This window comes from Hippocampus bargibanti, linkage group LG08, assembly GCF_051943395.1.
Source record: "Hippocampus bargibanti isolate YZ-2025 linkage group LG08, ASM5194339v1, whole genome shotgun sequence".
In the NCBI taxonomy this organism is placed as follows: domain Eukaryota; kingdom Metazoa; phylum Chordata; class Actinopteri; order Syngnathiformes; family Syngnathidae; genus Hippocampus; species Hippocampus bargibanti.
Window position 1 is genome coordinate 18,700,605 of NC_142741.1, and position 14,041 is coordinate 18,714,645.

The 14,041-nt window shown below is 38.9% G+C and overlaps 1 protein-coding gene across 1 annotated transcript; it reads right to left on the reverse strand.

Moving 5' to 3' along the window:
- Window positions 1-5,921: 5,921 nt before the first annotated feature.
- stx19 (syntaxin 19) lies at window positions 5,922-12,215 on the reverse strand. The gene is made up of 5 exons (XM_089003309.1): window positions 11,997-12,215; window positions 10,156-10,399; window positions 8,627-8,863; window positions 8,051-8,263; window positions 5,922-7,590 (listed from the first exon to the last, which is right to left on the reverse strand). The coding sequence occupies exons 2-5, from the start codon at window positions 10,378-10,380 to the stop codon at window positions 7,354-7,356; spliced, it is 912 nt and encodes a 303-aa protein (XP_088859435.1). The 5' UTR covers window positions 10,381-10,399; window positions 11,997-12,215; the 3' UTR covers window positions 5,922-7,353.
- Between the last annotated feature and the right edge of the window lie 1,826 nt (window positions 12,216-14,041).

The following is a 14,041-nucleotide window of genomic DNA, read 5'->3' on the forward strand; positions in this document are numbered from 1 at the left end:
AACCCAAGGTCTGTCAGATTATAGGCAAAGGAATACTGTTTGTGTGAAGCAAACAAAAATCTAGCCAGGAGTCGGAACTTTATGTAGACCCTGAGGTGGTTCTCGACTGGAGCCCAACCACTTGTAATACATTACTTTGTGACACTTGGTTTGGGCAGTCTCAGTTCCCTTGCTGCAGGTCATATTTCATCTGAAACATACCTCACAATATAAAGATTGTAAATCATTTTTTAAAGCGTTCGTGCAGTCTGATTCAAACCTGCTTCCTCCATATCAGGTTTCTCAAATGTGTTGTCATTTTTCCGTAGTGTTATCTCAGTTCTGCTTTATGAAAAGTTAGTCACCGTGAGTGTCGCCTCAACTCGCATGAAGTGACAATGTGGATGTGATTATGTGCAAATACGTAGCTATGAATCCAGGGTAGAGTGCCTTTCACCTTCCATCAGTGAGGATCGGCTGAAAGTCATCAAAAAATCACAAGTGGTATCGACAACGGATCATTGAATGAAGTTGATCATGTGAAATGGGAAATGAGGGGTAAGAAGAAATGAAGTAGAAATAAATATAAAAGCCATTACACCATCATGAGTAGCTCTATGCAAGTCTAATTTATTATAGCTATTCTATTAAAAGATTTCAAATGTTGAGTTGGCAACACAAAAAGCAAAACTCGTCACAATGTGGAGAAATTGTTTGATCTCAGGGGCTACTACAGGTTGAGAAACAGGAAATACGGTGATGAAAAATCATGGGCACCTCAAGCTTTTAAGCTGTCCAACCTCGATTTAGAAATAGCAAACACTTAAATTTCACAAAATTGACTCCATAAATGAATGTAAAAATTAAGATATATACAATTCTGTGTAAAATAGCTTACAAATAGTGTACATTAAGAAGAGTGTGTTCTTCATTCTTCCAAGTGTTACAAACCCATTGATAATGTCATTGTGGAGTAATGTGAGGTACTGGTTAAAGACATTTCAGTCTCTCTGGCCTGAGCAGACGATCTGATATGCTCACAATACAATATATATTAATGTCAACAGCTAAATTACAATTGACTTATGGACTACACACCACTTTCCACTTTTGATTATGATAGCAGGAATTGTGCTGAATACACTTACCGTATCTGCACTGGACCGCTCACGGTTTCCTCTCTCAGTTATCCAATCAAGTAAATAACATTATGATACTTTGGGAGCATTCTAATCAATTTCTGTGTTATTTGTCGACAAGGCAAAGTAGAACATGGAGTCAAGATCATATTTCGTGGTACATTGACTCGACTCAGCTCAGACATCATCTTATTTGCTCATAAAAGCCGGTGAGCTTCTTCGCAAGGTCAAAACAATGATTGACAAAGAAGAAAAAAAAATCTAACCATGTTTTTTTTAATATTTTTTTGAATTTGGAAAGAATTCTCGAGAATGAGGAAGCGAGCCTAACACATTTTGCCGGAAAATATAAATCCTATGCTAAATATCTCCAATCACAGTACACATTTCCTGGACCATTAACATAAAGTGTCACTGAGTAATAAGAGACGAATTCATTTCCGCACATTTCAAATGATTTTCACCTCACCACCGTCCCAATGTGTGCCACTGATGTTTGCATAAGGCATAATGTCTGCAATGGCCTGACAAATAGTGTACCTCTTTTAATAATTGGATATTAGCTCCCTCTACTGGCCGCATCTCATTCTCCTGCGCATTACTGTTTGCATTTTTGAATTTACAAATACAATACAAGAAGTGTCTCTTTATTGGCCTTTTCATCTGTTACATAAATGCACCAAGAAAATAACTCATGTTTTCAATGCTGAATTCTCATTCAGTTTGGGATTCGGATCCACACAGTGGTTATCGTCATATCGGTTTTGTGTGCTAAAATCTTGGTCATTAACAGTTAGATGAAACCACACAAATAATACAAGCACAGATGGTACTTCGACGATGACTGATAGAAAAGAACTGTATGTTCGAGCTTATGCTAGAGCTGTCAATAATTTCTTCAGATGTGTTTTGTATTCATTCTTTTGGAACTAAGGGTTTTTTGAGGAGCGTAACCTGAAAGCTGAAAACAATATATTGAATATGTCCTTTAGTATATAGTAGGAAAGTATGTTCATTGCACCTTGTTTGCATTTTTTTGAGTCGGAGTAACTAGAAGAGTATGATTTTCCTTTTTTATGGGGGGGAGAAATAAGTATTTATTCAAAGAAAAAATATTGGAGAATCAGAACAGACATATTCAGACTGAAGCTAATATATCTGTCATTCGTCTGTGTAAGCTCTCAGTCGTACAGGAATGGTCCATCGATGAGAAGGTTTCTTCAGCCATAATCTGTACAAATTTGAAGGTTTCGGACGTTTCGCCTCCTATCCAAGAGGCTTCGTCAGCGAACTGAAGTCTGACTGGTGGTATCGGCCCTATTTATATATCCCTAATGTCCAGCCATGGCGGCGCCGGACACAGCTATGCTAGGTCCCTACTCTCAGGTTGGGGGTTAGCAGAGGACCACTTCCTGTGGCCCCACTGATTGTTCCTACATTTCTGACTAACGACTGGACCATTTCCCCCACTCCCACCGGTATCACCTCATCAGCATTACGAATGTTGCCTAACCTGTCATTACTTTGTTTTTCATGTGTTTTTCATTTGGTAGCTGTTGGAGATGCAATGGAGGAAAACCAACGTTTATTAAGACAGCATGCGGATGCTAATTTATCTTCTGGCTGCCTTTGCGTACAGTGATGACATTTGTCAGTTCAAAAGTAGTTTATAGTTACGACTAAAAGTGCAGGATAACCTGTCAAGATTGATTTGATAGTGAATTATTATCATTATTATTATTATTATGAATTGGATGCAGTGCACATTAAAGTAATTGACTGCAGTGCATATTAAAGGAATTTCTCGCCGGTAAGAATGAAATTGGCAAATGAGTTGAGTGGGCACCGATGTCAGCCACAGATTCAGGCGAAATCAGAGATATTGTGTAGGGCTTCCACGCTAACCAGCTTCTTTCAGAATTGAGAGAAAGAGATCCTTCAGAAGGGGAGGATCCGTGCCAGGGTGGCCGCAGATGAAGCTGGGTTGCGCGAATGGATGTCCTACGCAGAAGCGAAACTGACTGTCAACTGGTGCCCTCCAACTGAATGACAAAAGGCGAGTACGAGATGACTTACACAGATCGCCATAATGTTGACGACCATGTCAACTTGTTCAAATTGTAGAAGGCTGTCCTCCACCCATACAATTTGCCGACATGCAAATGTCCATCAAAAACACATTTTTGCAGAGATGATTTGCTTGGGTGCCAGAAAAGGAGTAACAGCAGGAGAAGCTGTGCTCAATGTACAAAATTTCGTGATATGCGCTACATGAATTGGTGCTCATGCAGGTGTTGAGAGACATGCCAAAATTTGGCCTCCAAATTTTTTTTGACCAATGATTGACAGTTTTATGCAAATTGATGATCCGTGCAATGTCCAAGAAGGATCGTGTTCAGCGCAAACACGTTCCCAATTGGCAAATTGAGACTTTTCATGTCTCAACAGGGGGGAGTGGCAATAGCCTAGATCATCATTGCCAAAATTTTTACCTTTGTGGTGAGTGATAGCTGCAACATCATTACCACAAGAAAGTGGTGCCCTCCAGAAATGCAGACTCACTAACAACTAACATACACTAACCAACTAAAATCTAACAATAACAATGTCTGCCATTTCTGTGAGAGAATACATTGCAGAGCCTAAACGATGAGACAGATTTTGATAGGGAAAGAAACACCAAGAAAGGGTGCTGTGCGGAATGAAACCATCCCTTCGACATGTGACCTGGCACAAGTCTTCTTTTAGTCTCCACAGGACGGAGCTGCGGTCTGAAGAAGATGACGTGGGCCACGCCAAAGTGGGATGGACCGGTTGCAGAGCTGCTAGCCGTCCACACCGTTCGTCAAGAAGATTCCCGATGCACATCACTGGAGCCGACAGAGACACACCTTCTCCCATTCACCAGCGCATCCGTACCACACCCTGGGGCCTGCTTGCGGCAAATGCTACAAACAATTTTGTTCCTACTCGTCATCCTGGTGATCACCATCCAGGATCCCATGAAGATTTGACTATTGTAGCTAGCGAATGACATGACTTTGATTTGAGAATGTTTCCATTGTGATTTTCTTTTTTCTTCCTTCTGTTAACCTCAACCGATGTTAAAAATGTTCGTCAGGGGGGAGATGTTAGGGTAATTCACCATACAAACATCTCTAAACATCGCTCTGTAGTCTTTGTTTACATTTTGAACTTCCTCATACGTCATATCCTGTCTTCCTTTACACGATGTCGCGTTTTCATTACGTCACATCCTGTCGCGTCATTACTATGCGCCGTATAAATACTCCTGCAGCCCGTTCGTCTCTCTCTCTCTCCTGCTCCCTCCGCGGCCGATACCACGATGTCCCGTGCTCTCCCAATTAAATCAACTTTCTGTTCAAGACCTGGCTCCCTGATGATTTAACCATCGATCTCCATCTACACCCGTCGAAGCAATGAACCAAGGGCGAACGATAAAAAATAACCCAACAGTAGCCTATCTTTTGGATGCACTATTTTTTGCCTTAACGTGTTATATAGCCTGCTTAGGCGAAACAGGTTAGGCAACATTCGTAATGCTGATGAGGTGATACCGGTGGGAGTGGGGGAAATGGGCCAGTCGTTAGTCAGGAATGTAGGAACAATCAGTGGGGCCACAGGGAGTGGTCCTCTGCTCCCCCCCAACCTGAGAGTAGGGACCTAGCATAGCTGTGTCCGGCGCCGCCATGGCTGGACATTAGGGATATATAAATAGGGCCGATACGACCAGTCAGACTTTAGTTCGCTGACGAAGCCTCTTGGATAGGAGGCGAAACGTCCGAAACCTTCAAATTTGTACAGATTACGGCTGAAGAAACCTTCTCATCGATATATCTGTCATTGTACAATCTGTAATTGTTGATATAAGAACCACCACAAACATTGCAACAAAAAAAAGAAAAAAAATTTGCTAGGTGATATGAACTACATTTGTATCTTTCAGGTTTGGATTGGGCCTGATAAACCCATGCACTAAAGTCAACTTGGCCTTTAGGTAGGGGGGGTGATAAATAAATGGAAGCAAAGGAAATGATTAAATTACATGTAGTGAGAGTACAATAATAATAATAATAATAATAATAATAATAATAATAATAATAATAATAATAATAATAATAATAATAATAATAATAATAATAATAGATTTCATTTATTAGCGCCTTTCAAAACTCTCAAGGACACTTTACAGTCACATGGTATTTTTTTCTGCGGGTGAGCAGTGGCAGATACACGCGCCAGCTCAACCCGTTCATGAGTAATGTGTGAAGGAAGCTGGCTGGTGGCCTTCAGTTGGTATTAACCATTGGGCCGCAAATATTTCTTTCCTGTCATTGTTTGTCTTGTTCTTACCTGCCAATAACGAATTTTAATAAATAAGCAGAGTGGAATTCAGTGATACAACTACAATGCATTAAGTGTATGTAAGGAAACACATCAGACGTTGGGAGTCAATGATGACGTTAAACTGGCAATTATGTTAGTGAACACTGGATGGCATTGTTGCTGCTCTGGAACCGGTATTTTTTGTATTTGTTGTGAAGTAATACAGCCCAGCACGCCTGATGAAAAGCATCGTCATATTTTGTCATTTCCTTTCAATTTTGAAGAGCATGTGCTCAAGACGTTTATGTTCCCCCTTAAAAACGTCACCCCAATCAGTGCAAGGCTGAGGGAAAAAAATACAATATGTCTGATGCTGCTGAAATGCCAGTAAATATCTCGCAGAAATCTCACCTGGCTCCTCTACTCGACCCAAGGGATCCTTGTAAATAACATGTTCCCTAAATAAAACACCATATTGATAGGTAGTGTTTATTAGATGTCATGTGAGTGGCCAGTGACTGGGAGAAAATGTCAAACTGACTTATTAAATGTCATTCCTGCCAGTCAGCCTTAACATTGACGTTGTTCAAGTTGTTTCATATTTGTTTGTTGTTAATGTGTTCAATAAAAAAATATGTCTACAGTATGAAAAAAGAAGTACACAGCTTTAACTGGCGCCAACGGTTCTATTTACACAGATGGTCTTGTGGGAATTGAAGGCACGGTTGTGATAGTATCAGACAAACTCGTTTTTCCGGTCTCATATTGCCACACCCAAGTCACTTGTGTACTGTGAGATAGCGAATGCCAGGCATCTCTCACTTGATGTGCTTTTACTGGATAAAAAAATATATATATATCATAAGTGGAATATTGCATTGTTAAAAGCCAGGTTTTAAATATATACCATCATAAATTACGGGAACACATCCATTCATTCATCCATGACCTGATCATTAAAAGTCACATTGTAATGTATGAAAAAATACACCCATCCATTCATTATTTATTCTTATATTCTACATTGTCCAATGTAAATGTGTTATCACCTGAGCTATGTTTTAACCCCCCCAAAAATTGAAAGAACAATGATTATTGACTGGTATCAGAGTTATTATTCCAAATATTTATTTGTCATATAGTCATATATAATATTGTAGTGGAAATCTACATTGGACATTTATTCTATGATACTATACAGTATATATTAATGTTATTTTTTTTTCTCCCGATCCGAAATAATCCAACATTGAATTCATCGATGCCGGTCAAGCTGCAAAACTGTAAATAATGTTTTGACTTGCCAGGCGATATTTTCAATTACAATTGACCATTTTGAACATTGAAATGTTAAAATAAGAATACTATTCATGCCAGGTTCCACTGAAAAAAACAGAACTGAAATGATTGGAGTATGAATTAAAAATGCTGCCCATGTTAATACATCCTGAAAACATAACTATATTTCTCATCAAAATCGGAAACAAAAAATGTAAATGTATCACAATATTAAATATTAGCTGAAAGACGATATCGAGTATAGCACATAAAGAAGGTAGAAGTCTCATTTGTGACCTATCTCAGATGACGTGAGGGTCTCCAGTAAACTGTCGATGTTGGTGAAGAGCACTCACTGAACTGTCTCTTCCAATAGGAGTCACTTCACACTCTCTTCAAACAAATAAGTGCCTCAAATACCAATTGCTGGCCTCCCCCTTAATTGTTTTCCATGCTCTGCTGAATGTGTCTTTGCCGTTGCTGTGCTCAACAGCAAGAACCGCGGTACCATGACCGTCACTTTAATGGCACTCGATATCAATGTTGTTTACTTTCAAAAGGTAAGGGAGAACCTTTAAATACAAGATTCCGGATTCAATTTCATAGAACTTTAAGAGCAGCATTTCCAGGGAGGGCAACAGCAGCAGCAAATCTGACGAAGAGGGTTCTTTTTTTTGTACCGGGCAGCCAACTTGAACTTCTCATTAGAGGCTGCCACATAATCCTGGGTCCTCTCTACGTTGGTCTGTATGTGCTCTATACGGGTCCCTTGTTCTTCCACGAGCATGAAAATGTCCATGAAGAGGTCCCTCAGCTCATTCATATTACTTTCAAGACTCAACAACTCCTGAAGGATGATAGCATACAGCAGAAAAAAAGGTGTCAATAAGAACTAATAATAAAATTCACAAAACTGAGAATTCCAAGAGTTTCCACTGCAGACAAATGAATTCGATACAAAATGTTAATTAAGGAAAAAAAGTTGTAGTTCTGGTTTGATTTTTCATGTACAGTATTTTCTTCTACTTCTACATGTCATAACTTTGCTGCTGTGAATTGGGAATTTCCCCATTGTGAGACAAATAAAGGCTATTTTTTTATCTTACTTTACTTTATCTAATCTGCGCCCATTACTGGATTGGCTCACAGACAACAAATTAACAACTCAAATATTGATCTTTTATTTTGACTCTTGGATTTATTTTGAACTTGAATATGCCTGTAACTTTAAAGAGCACAAAATAGATACAAAAACAAATAATATCGAAGACAATAAGACCAAACTGTGAGTTGATTGCTGCTCTCACCTTGTGCCGCTGTTCAATCTCAGATAGTTGGGATCGAGTGATTCTGACATCATTTAACAGGTTCTCATTGAAAACTTCCCATTTCCCTGTGGTGACCATCTCGTTCACCTCTGCCTCAGTCATATCCCTTCCAGAGACTTCCAGCTGCCGGATAATGAAGTCCTTACAGCGCTCTTGCTTGGTCAACAGTCCTTCATTATATTGCCGCATTACCTGCATAAAAAAAGTAAAAAATAAGTGCAAAGCCGGAACTTCATAAAACGACATTAGGGTCACATCTTAATCTTTTATGGAGACTGCAGGCAGAAAAACAGTCAAAGTAAATTGATTGAATAAATTAAACTGATTCCCCATATTGGTCACACTAACTTTCGTCTTCAATTTTGAAAATCAGACTTGCCATCTTTGATTTGTACCATATTTTTTTGTAGCCAAGGGTGTATAATTTGCTCAAATGCATCTGTTATTTGTTTTGAGATCTGGAAACTGTTAACATGTGATGTCATTATTTATAAGAATCAAACATAAACAAATAGAAGACCATTTAAGCAAACAAAGCAAGTTTTATTTACCAACCTGCTGGAATTTCAGATAAATGGCTGCATGCTGGGCACGTTGGATTCTTGTTGTAACAGCAGTAGGACCCTCTTCCTCTTCTGCTTTTTGCACTTGCTTAGAAAGCTTGTCCAGGCGCCGGTGGATGCTCTCAGCTTGTAACTTGATGTCCCTCGTTATGCTGCTGTCCTTTTTCATGATACTAAAACGTCGCATAGTTGCAATCAACATCTTCTGCTGTTGGCTGAATTTAAGGACCTGGTTGAGATTAAAGACAGTTTTTCTTGTACAGTGATACCTTGGCTTATGAACTTAATTGGTTCCCAGAGTGTAAGGCGAAAACTGTGTATCCCAAAAATTAATTTCCCATAGGAAACCATTAAAGTGAGAATAATCCATTCCCAGGTCCCCATAAAACATAAAGTCAAAGCCTTAAAACTACAAAAATTATACCTTATTTTATGTATAATGAATGTGCTATGGTATTATTGGATTTGGATTTGCCCTTATTAGTCTCGCAGTGGAGAAATTTACATTTCACATTATTATATTATTATAAGATAATTATTATGTATTATGTGGCATTATTATAATAAAAGAAATAAACGTTACTGTTTAATAAAGTCGTTTTATTTACCTTTGTGATGGTCGTTAATGGCTTGATGGAATGGAGTGGCCGGTTTCATCAGCATTAAACACTTGATGAGTAACCTTCTTCGTTCACCATCTTGAGGAATGACCCCATATAGGTACTTTCTCTGTGATAATTGTATCTAGTTCAGCATCAATTGTGTTCCGTTTAGCTGTGTTGATAGCTTTTTTGCATCAAGTGTACAGATGGCTTGTGCGGGTTGTTTGTGGAGCCTGATTGATGGGATATTTTAATCTTGCAGTTTACACTCTGCCTTTCAACTATCAACGTTGAAACTCTCTCACTGTCGTCTGCCTGTCTCTTTAATGTTTAACCCCCCCGGCTCCCTCACTGCTGCATTCTTGACCAATTACGTGGCTTTAACCGAAGACTGGGGGCGGGGAATAGAGGACTAAAACAGTCGGCTGCCATTTTGTTGGCAGAAGAACGGGCTCGTTCGCAAACGACACATCACTCATTGAGGCATCACTCATCATATGCCAAGGTAAAGTTTGTATACTAAGGTAAAATTTTCATAAATGCAACATTCATAAACCGAAAAGTTCGGAAGCCAAGGGGTACGTAAACCAAGGTATCACTGTAGTTATATATACCAATGCGCGCATGTGGCAAATTCTCTGAGTCGGTGATTTCCAATCAGGTTGCTGTGGCAGCGCAGTGCAGCTTCAGGGGTGCCGCTGTATCTTATTCAAATATTCAAATATTTGCACAAATAAAGGTAAGAAATATCTGGAAAAACTAGACCCAATTGACAAAAACAATCCTATGTTATTTTTTTTTATTTTTTTTTTTTAATTATTGTGACGTGCTGGTTTGGTGGTGCGCTGTGGGGTGAAATGATAAAATGGGTAGCTTAGCTCAATACAAAATGGGAACCGTTGCTCAATGCAAACCTCACCTCAGTCTCCAGTGTAACAATATCATTTCGGATTTGCTGAACATCTGACAGGAAATTTTCAATGACTGGTTCCTCCTCAAACAGTACAGCTTCTGGTGTTATGACGCCAACAACCACAGACTTGCCAGTGTCATACTCGTCTTCAGACTGGGTGTTGGAACTCAGACTTCCCACATCCGGAAACTCCAGAGTCCTCTCAAGTAATTCTTTTAAGCGGTCTCTCATTGTGGTGGAGCACTGGAGCCTAGATGACAAAAACATCATCAATGATTCCATTGATATTGTATACTGTATGAATGATTAAAGTCATAAATACACAGAGAGAAAATTGGACTACTTATTACAACCTAGAGAACACAATAGCTTTCTTGCTGCACATGCATTTACACTATTTCATGGGTTCATTATGTCTCAATGCTCACAAAATAAAACCCATATGCCGCCACCTAGCCTGAATAATCCTGTGGGGGGAAAAATACGAAAGGTTATGTTGTTGCACTTCTACTTGCCCGGAGTGCTGATATTGCCAGTGGGTGCTATTGCAGAAAGCACATTTTCAGAATCTGCTGAGGCTCATTGCCTCTGTTGGCCCAAATGCAAAATGTGTTTACTGATTCGCAGAAATCAATGTGTTCAATACCTTTGTCTGTCACATTTCTCAGTGTATTACCGTATAGATTTTTTTTTTAATGTTGAGATATTATATATTTAGTAATTGTATCTGTTTTTATACTAATTTTGCCAAATTCGTGTTGGTGCAGAATGTTGAATGAGAAGCACGGTATTATTTTCTAAGGACACATTTCATTGGTAAACAATAGCATCAGTGATATTTTGCCCATTTTGAAGATTTTGCTCATACCGCTTTGAAATGGTGATTGCTAAACCAGAAGTAAACGTGCAGCACTTTCTGATTCCAACACTGATTTAGTTCTACATTTTTTAAATTCATTTGTGAGGTGAAGTGGATAGCATTCATTTATTTAAATCACAATGCAGGACTTTCAATCGGACTTTGGAAGAAATATTGAGTGCTCTTAAGAATGCCGTCTCGAAAAACGTGACCGTTGTTGGATGCTGTGGAATGGAGAAGCAGAGAAACCTTTGAGCAGCAAATACGTATATATGTAAAACGTTTTCTCATTGGGAGTTTGAATGGCATATTGTTGTAGTACGTGTCTTTTGTGAATGTTGCCAGCAAAAGGCCATCCATCTTCTCCCATAAATAGGCTACACTGGATGAAATGTACATAAAGACAATTTAGGGAATTCCAAGATTGCGATTTGCCAAATAGTTCTTGTTCAGCTGTGTAAACAAATAATTGCAGATAAGCTTGTAGAATCTTATCAGAGTTTTAAGAATAGAATGCAAGTGATAGGCTTTGAGGGAGAGGTATCTTTACCCTCCTTTTCCTTTCCCGTTTTGCTCCCAGGCTAACCGCTGGCCGATTAAATAAATAAATAAATAAATAAATAAATAAATAAATAAATAGGATTTAGAAGCACACAATCTCATATTTCAGTTAAAAACCTGGAGGAAAATGATACAGTTTCACTCGGGAAACTATTTCTATGACTCAACATATCCTGTTAAACAGACCGTGTTACTTGTTAACTGAGAAAAATGTAGTCTTTTTTTTACATGTTCCCGCACTTAATACCCAACGTTGTGTGCTTGATCGCACATAGTCGACAATAGTTTGCAAAATTCTGTCACGTACATTTCTTAACAAAAATAAATGTACAAAGCATTGAGCTTTAACTGTGTTAAAAACAGTTGGTTGAACAGAGGCTGACTGAATAAGACATAAAATCTCATTTGAACAGCGCATTATATTTACCTTGAATAAGTCAGTATTTCATTTTTTGATGTCACTTGAGTTGTCCTACCCAGATGTGTCCGAGATTACAATCCGATGTAAATACTCTTGACATTTGTTATCTTCAAATCCAACTAACATTCATTGTCATGTTTGAGCTCTTTACAACAGCCACCAGCTCCTCCACGTCGCTCATGGGAAAAGTTACACTCACAAGGCTAGGAAAGTTTTGAGGAAGTCTCTGGGAGCACCTCCCTTTCTTTTGACTAAGGCCTGGATATAGCCACTAGGAAAGGAGCAGACTGCGGGGTAATTTGCTTATCTAAAGAAACGACAGATGACGTGAGTACCTTCAGTTCAGGAAAGGCCAAAACAACTATGGAGGAAGAGGATCCTCTCATCCCTCCCCTATTTCTAGTCAGGTAAACAGAGCACAGCAAATACAAGTGTATTGTATACTTTGCTGGAGCCAAACAATAGGATTTAGGTGTCAAGCAGGGTTCTCAGTTTGTGATGCAAAAAGTTGATTCCGATGTGAAATGTCTGAGCCCCCGGGATAAGCCCTCTGGTTCTGGGTTATTGTACTCCTCAGGCTGCTGAGTACTTCTGACACATTTCAACTGACAAGCTCCCCAAAACCTGGGTGCCTTTCAGTACGGCAAGCGACACACTCGCCTAAGCGGCTCGAAGTATGGTGGGTTTCATGGGTTTGTGGATGAGACAACTTTGGGGAAATCAACGCTTCGGTTGAGGTCACGACAAACTTTGAAGGCCGCTTCGAGTGTTTTTATTTTTATTTTTATTTTTTTCACACAGTGTCTACTCTGTTATCATGACATTGTGGAAGCTATATTGGTTAAAAGTTCAGGGAGTTAATTAACCATAATGCAATGCATATTTTAGTCGCTGAAGCCTACATTTTTGGGGGGAGATCATAGCAGGTTGCCTCAGTTGATTCATTTACCAACAGAATGTGGACCAATTAAACGTTTGAAAGTTTGGAAATCATCATTCACTTGATTGCTGGTGGGTGCTGTTGTTTTGCCAACAGTATTACAATTAAAAGGCACATTAAATATATGATGACTCTACCAAATGATGTTGGTGAATTCATTCTGCTATACCCCTGTGCACGTAATAAGGCTGCGTTGTTATGATACCAATGACTCAGTCATCCCTAAAGGCAAGTTATTATGACAACAAAGCAAAACTAGTTTTCTGAACTTCAAAATTCACCCTCATCAGCATCAGGTGCCTGTAACACATGTGAAAATGTTTGCGCAAATAAGGAGCTAACTGAGTCGTCAATTCACATTCATAAATCAGTAATTAGGAATACATGAAGTGGTCTTCCGAAACTTTGGTCAGTAAAATTATTCCTGAATATTGTTTTTGTGTTGTCTGTAAAGTTGTTTGTGATAGATAATCATTTCTATCTGTTCTGTGTCTGATAGCATTATAAAGATTTATACCCCGGGTTGGAGTCATTTCCCAATTTTGGGTCTATAGCAGAAAAGGTTTCGACAAGTAATCTTTTCGGGCAGGAAAAACATACAGCAGGAATTTTAAGGAGTCTTCATAAAACAGTAAAATTAATACCACACAAAAGACTACTTCCATCCATCTCTTCATATACAACAGCCCAGAGTAATTTTTTTAGTTCTCTAAAAGGCCAGGTTGTTTAAAAAGACTGCTTACTAACATTGTTGGGCTGGCGTAGTACCGGTACCGGACAATTATGTCAAAGGTGTGTTTACATATTTGAAGACTTCATGTGCAACGACTTAGAGATTTATCTTTCACTGAGTAGGATCAAGTGGCAGCTAGACAGCCGGAGTACAATTATTATATCAAAGTGAGATTGAATGGATACAATGGGAATGGAAATTAACTATTTTTCAGAAAAAAACATGTCGACAAAGAACGGTTAAAAATAATATGAAACACTAAAAGGCAACAGAATGATGTGCGTGAAAACAGATAGTCACCCAAGAGCAAAGGAAAAGCTACACTATGACTGCACACAAACACGGGTGGACTATGTGTTTGAAAAGTTACTGATAGAG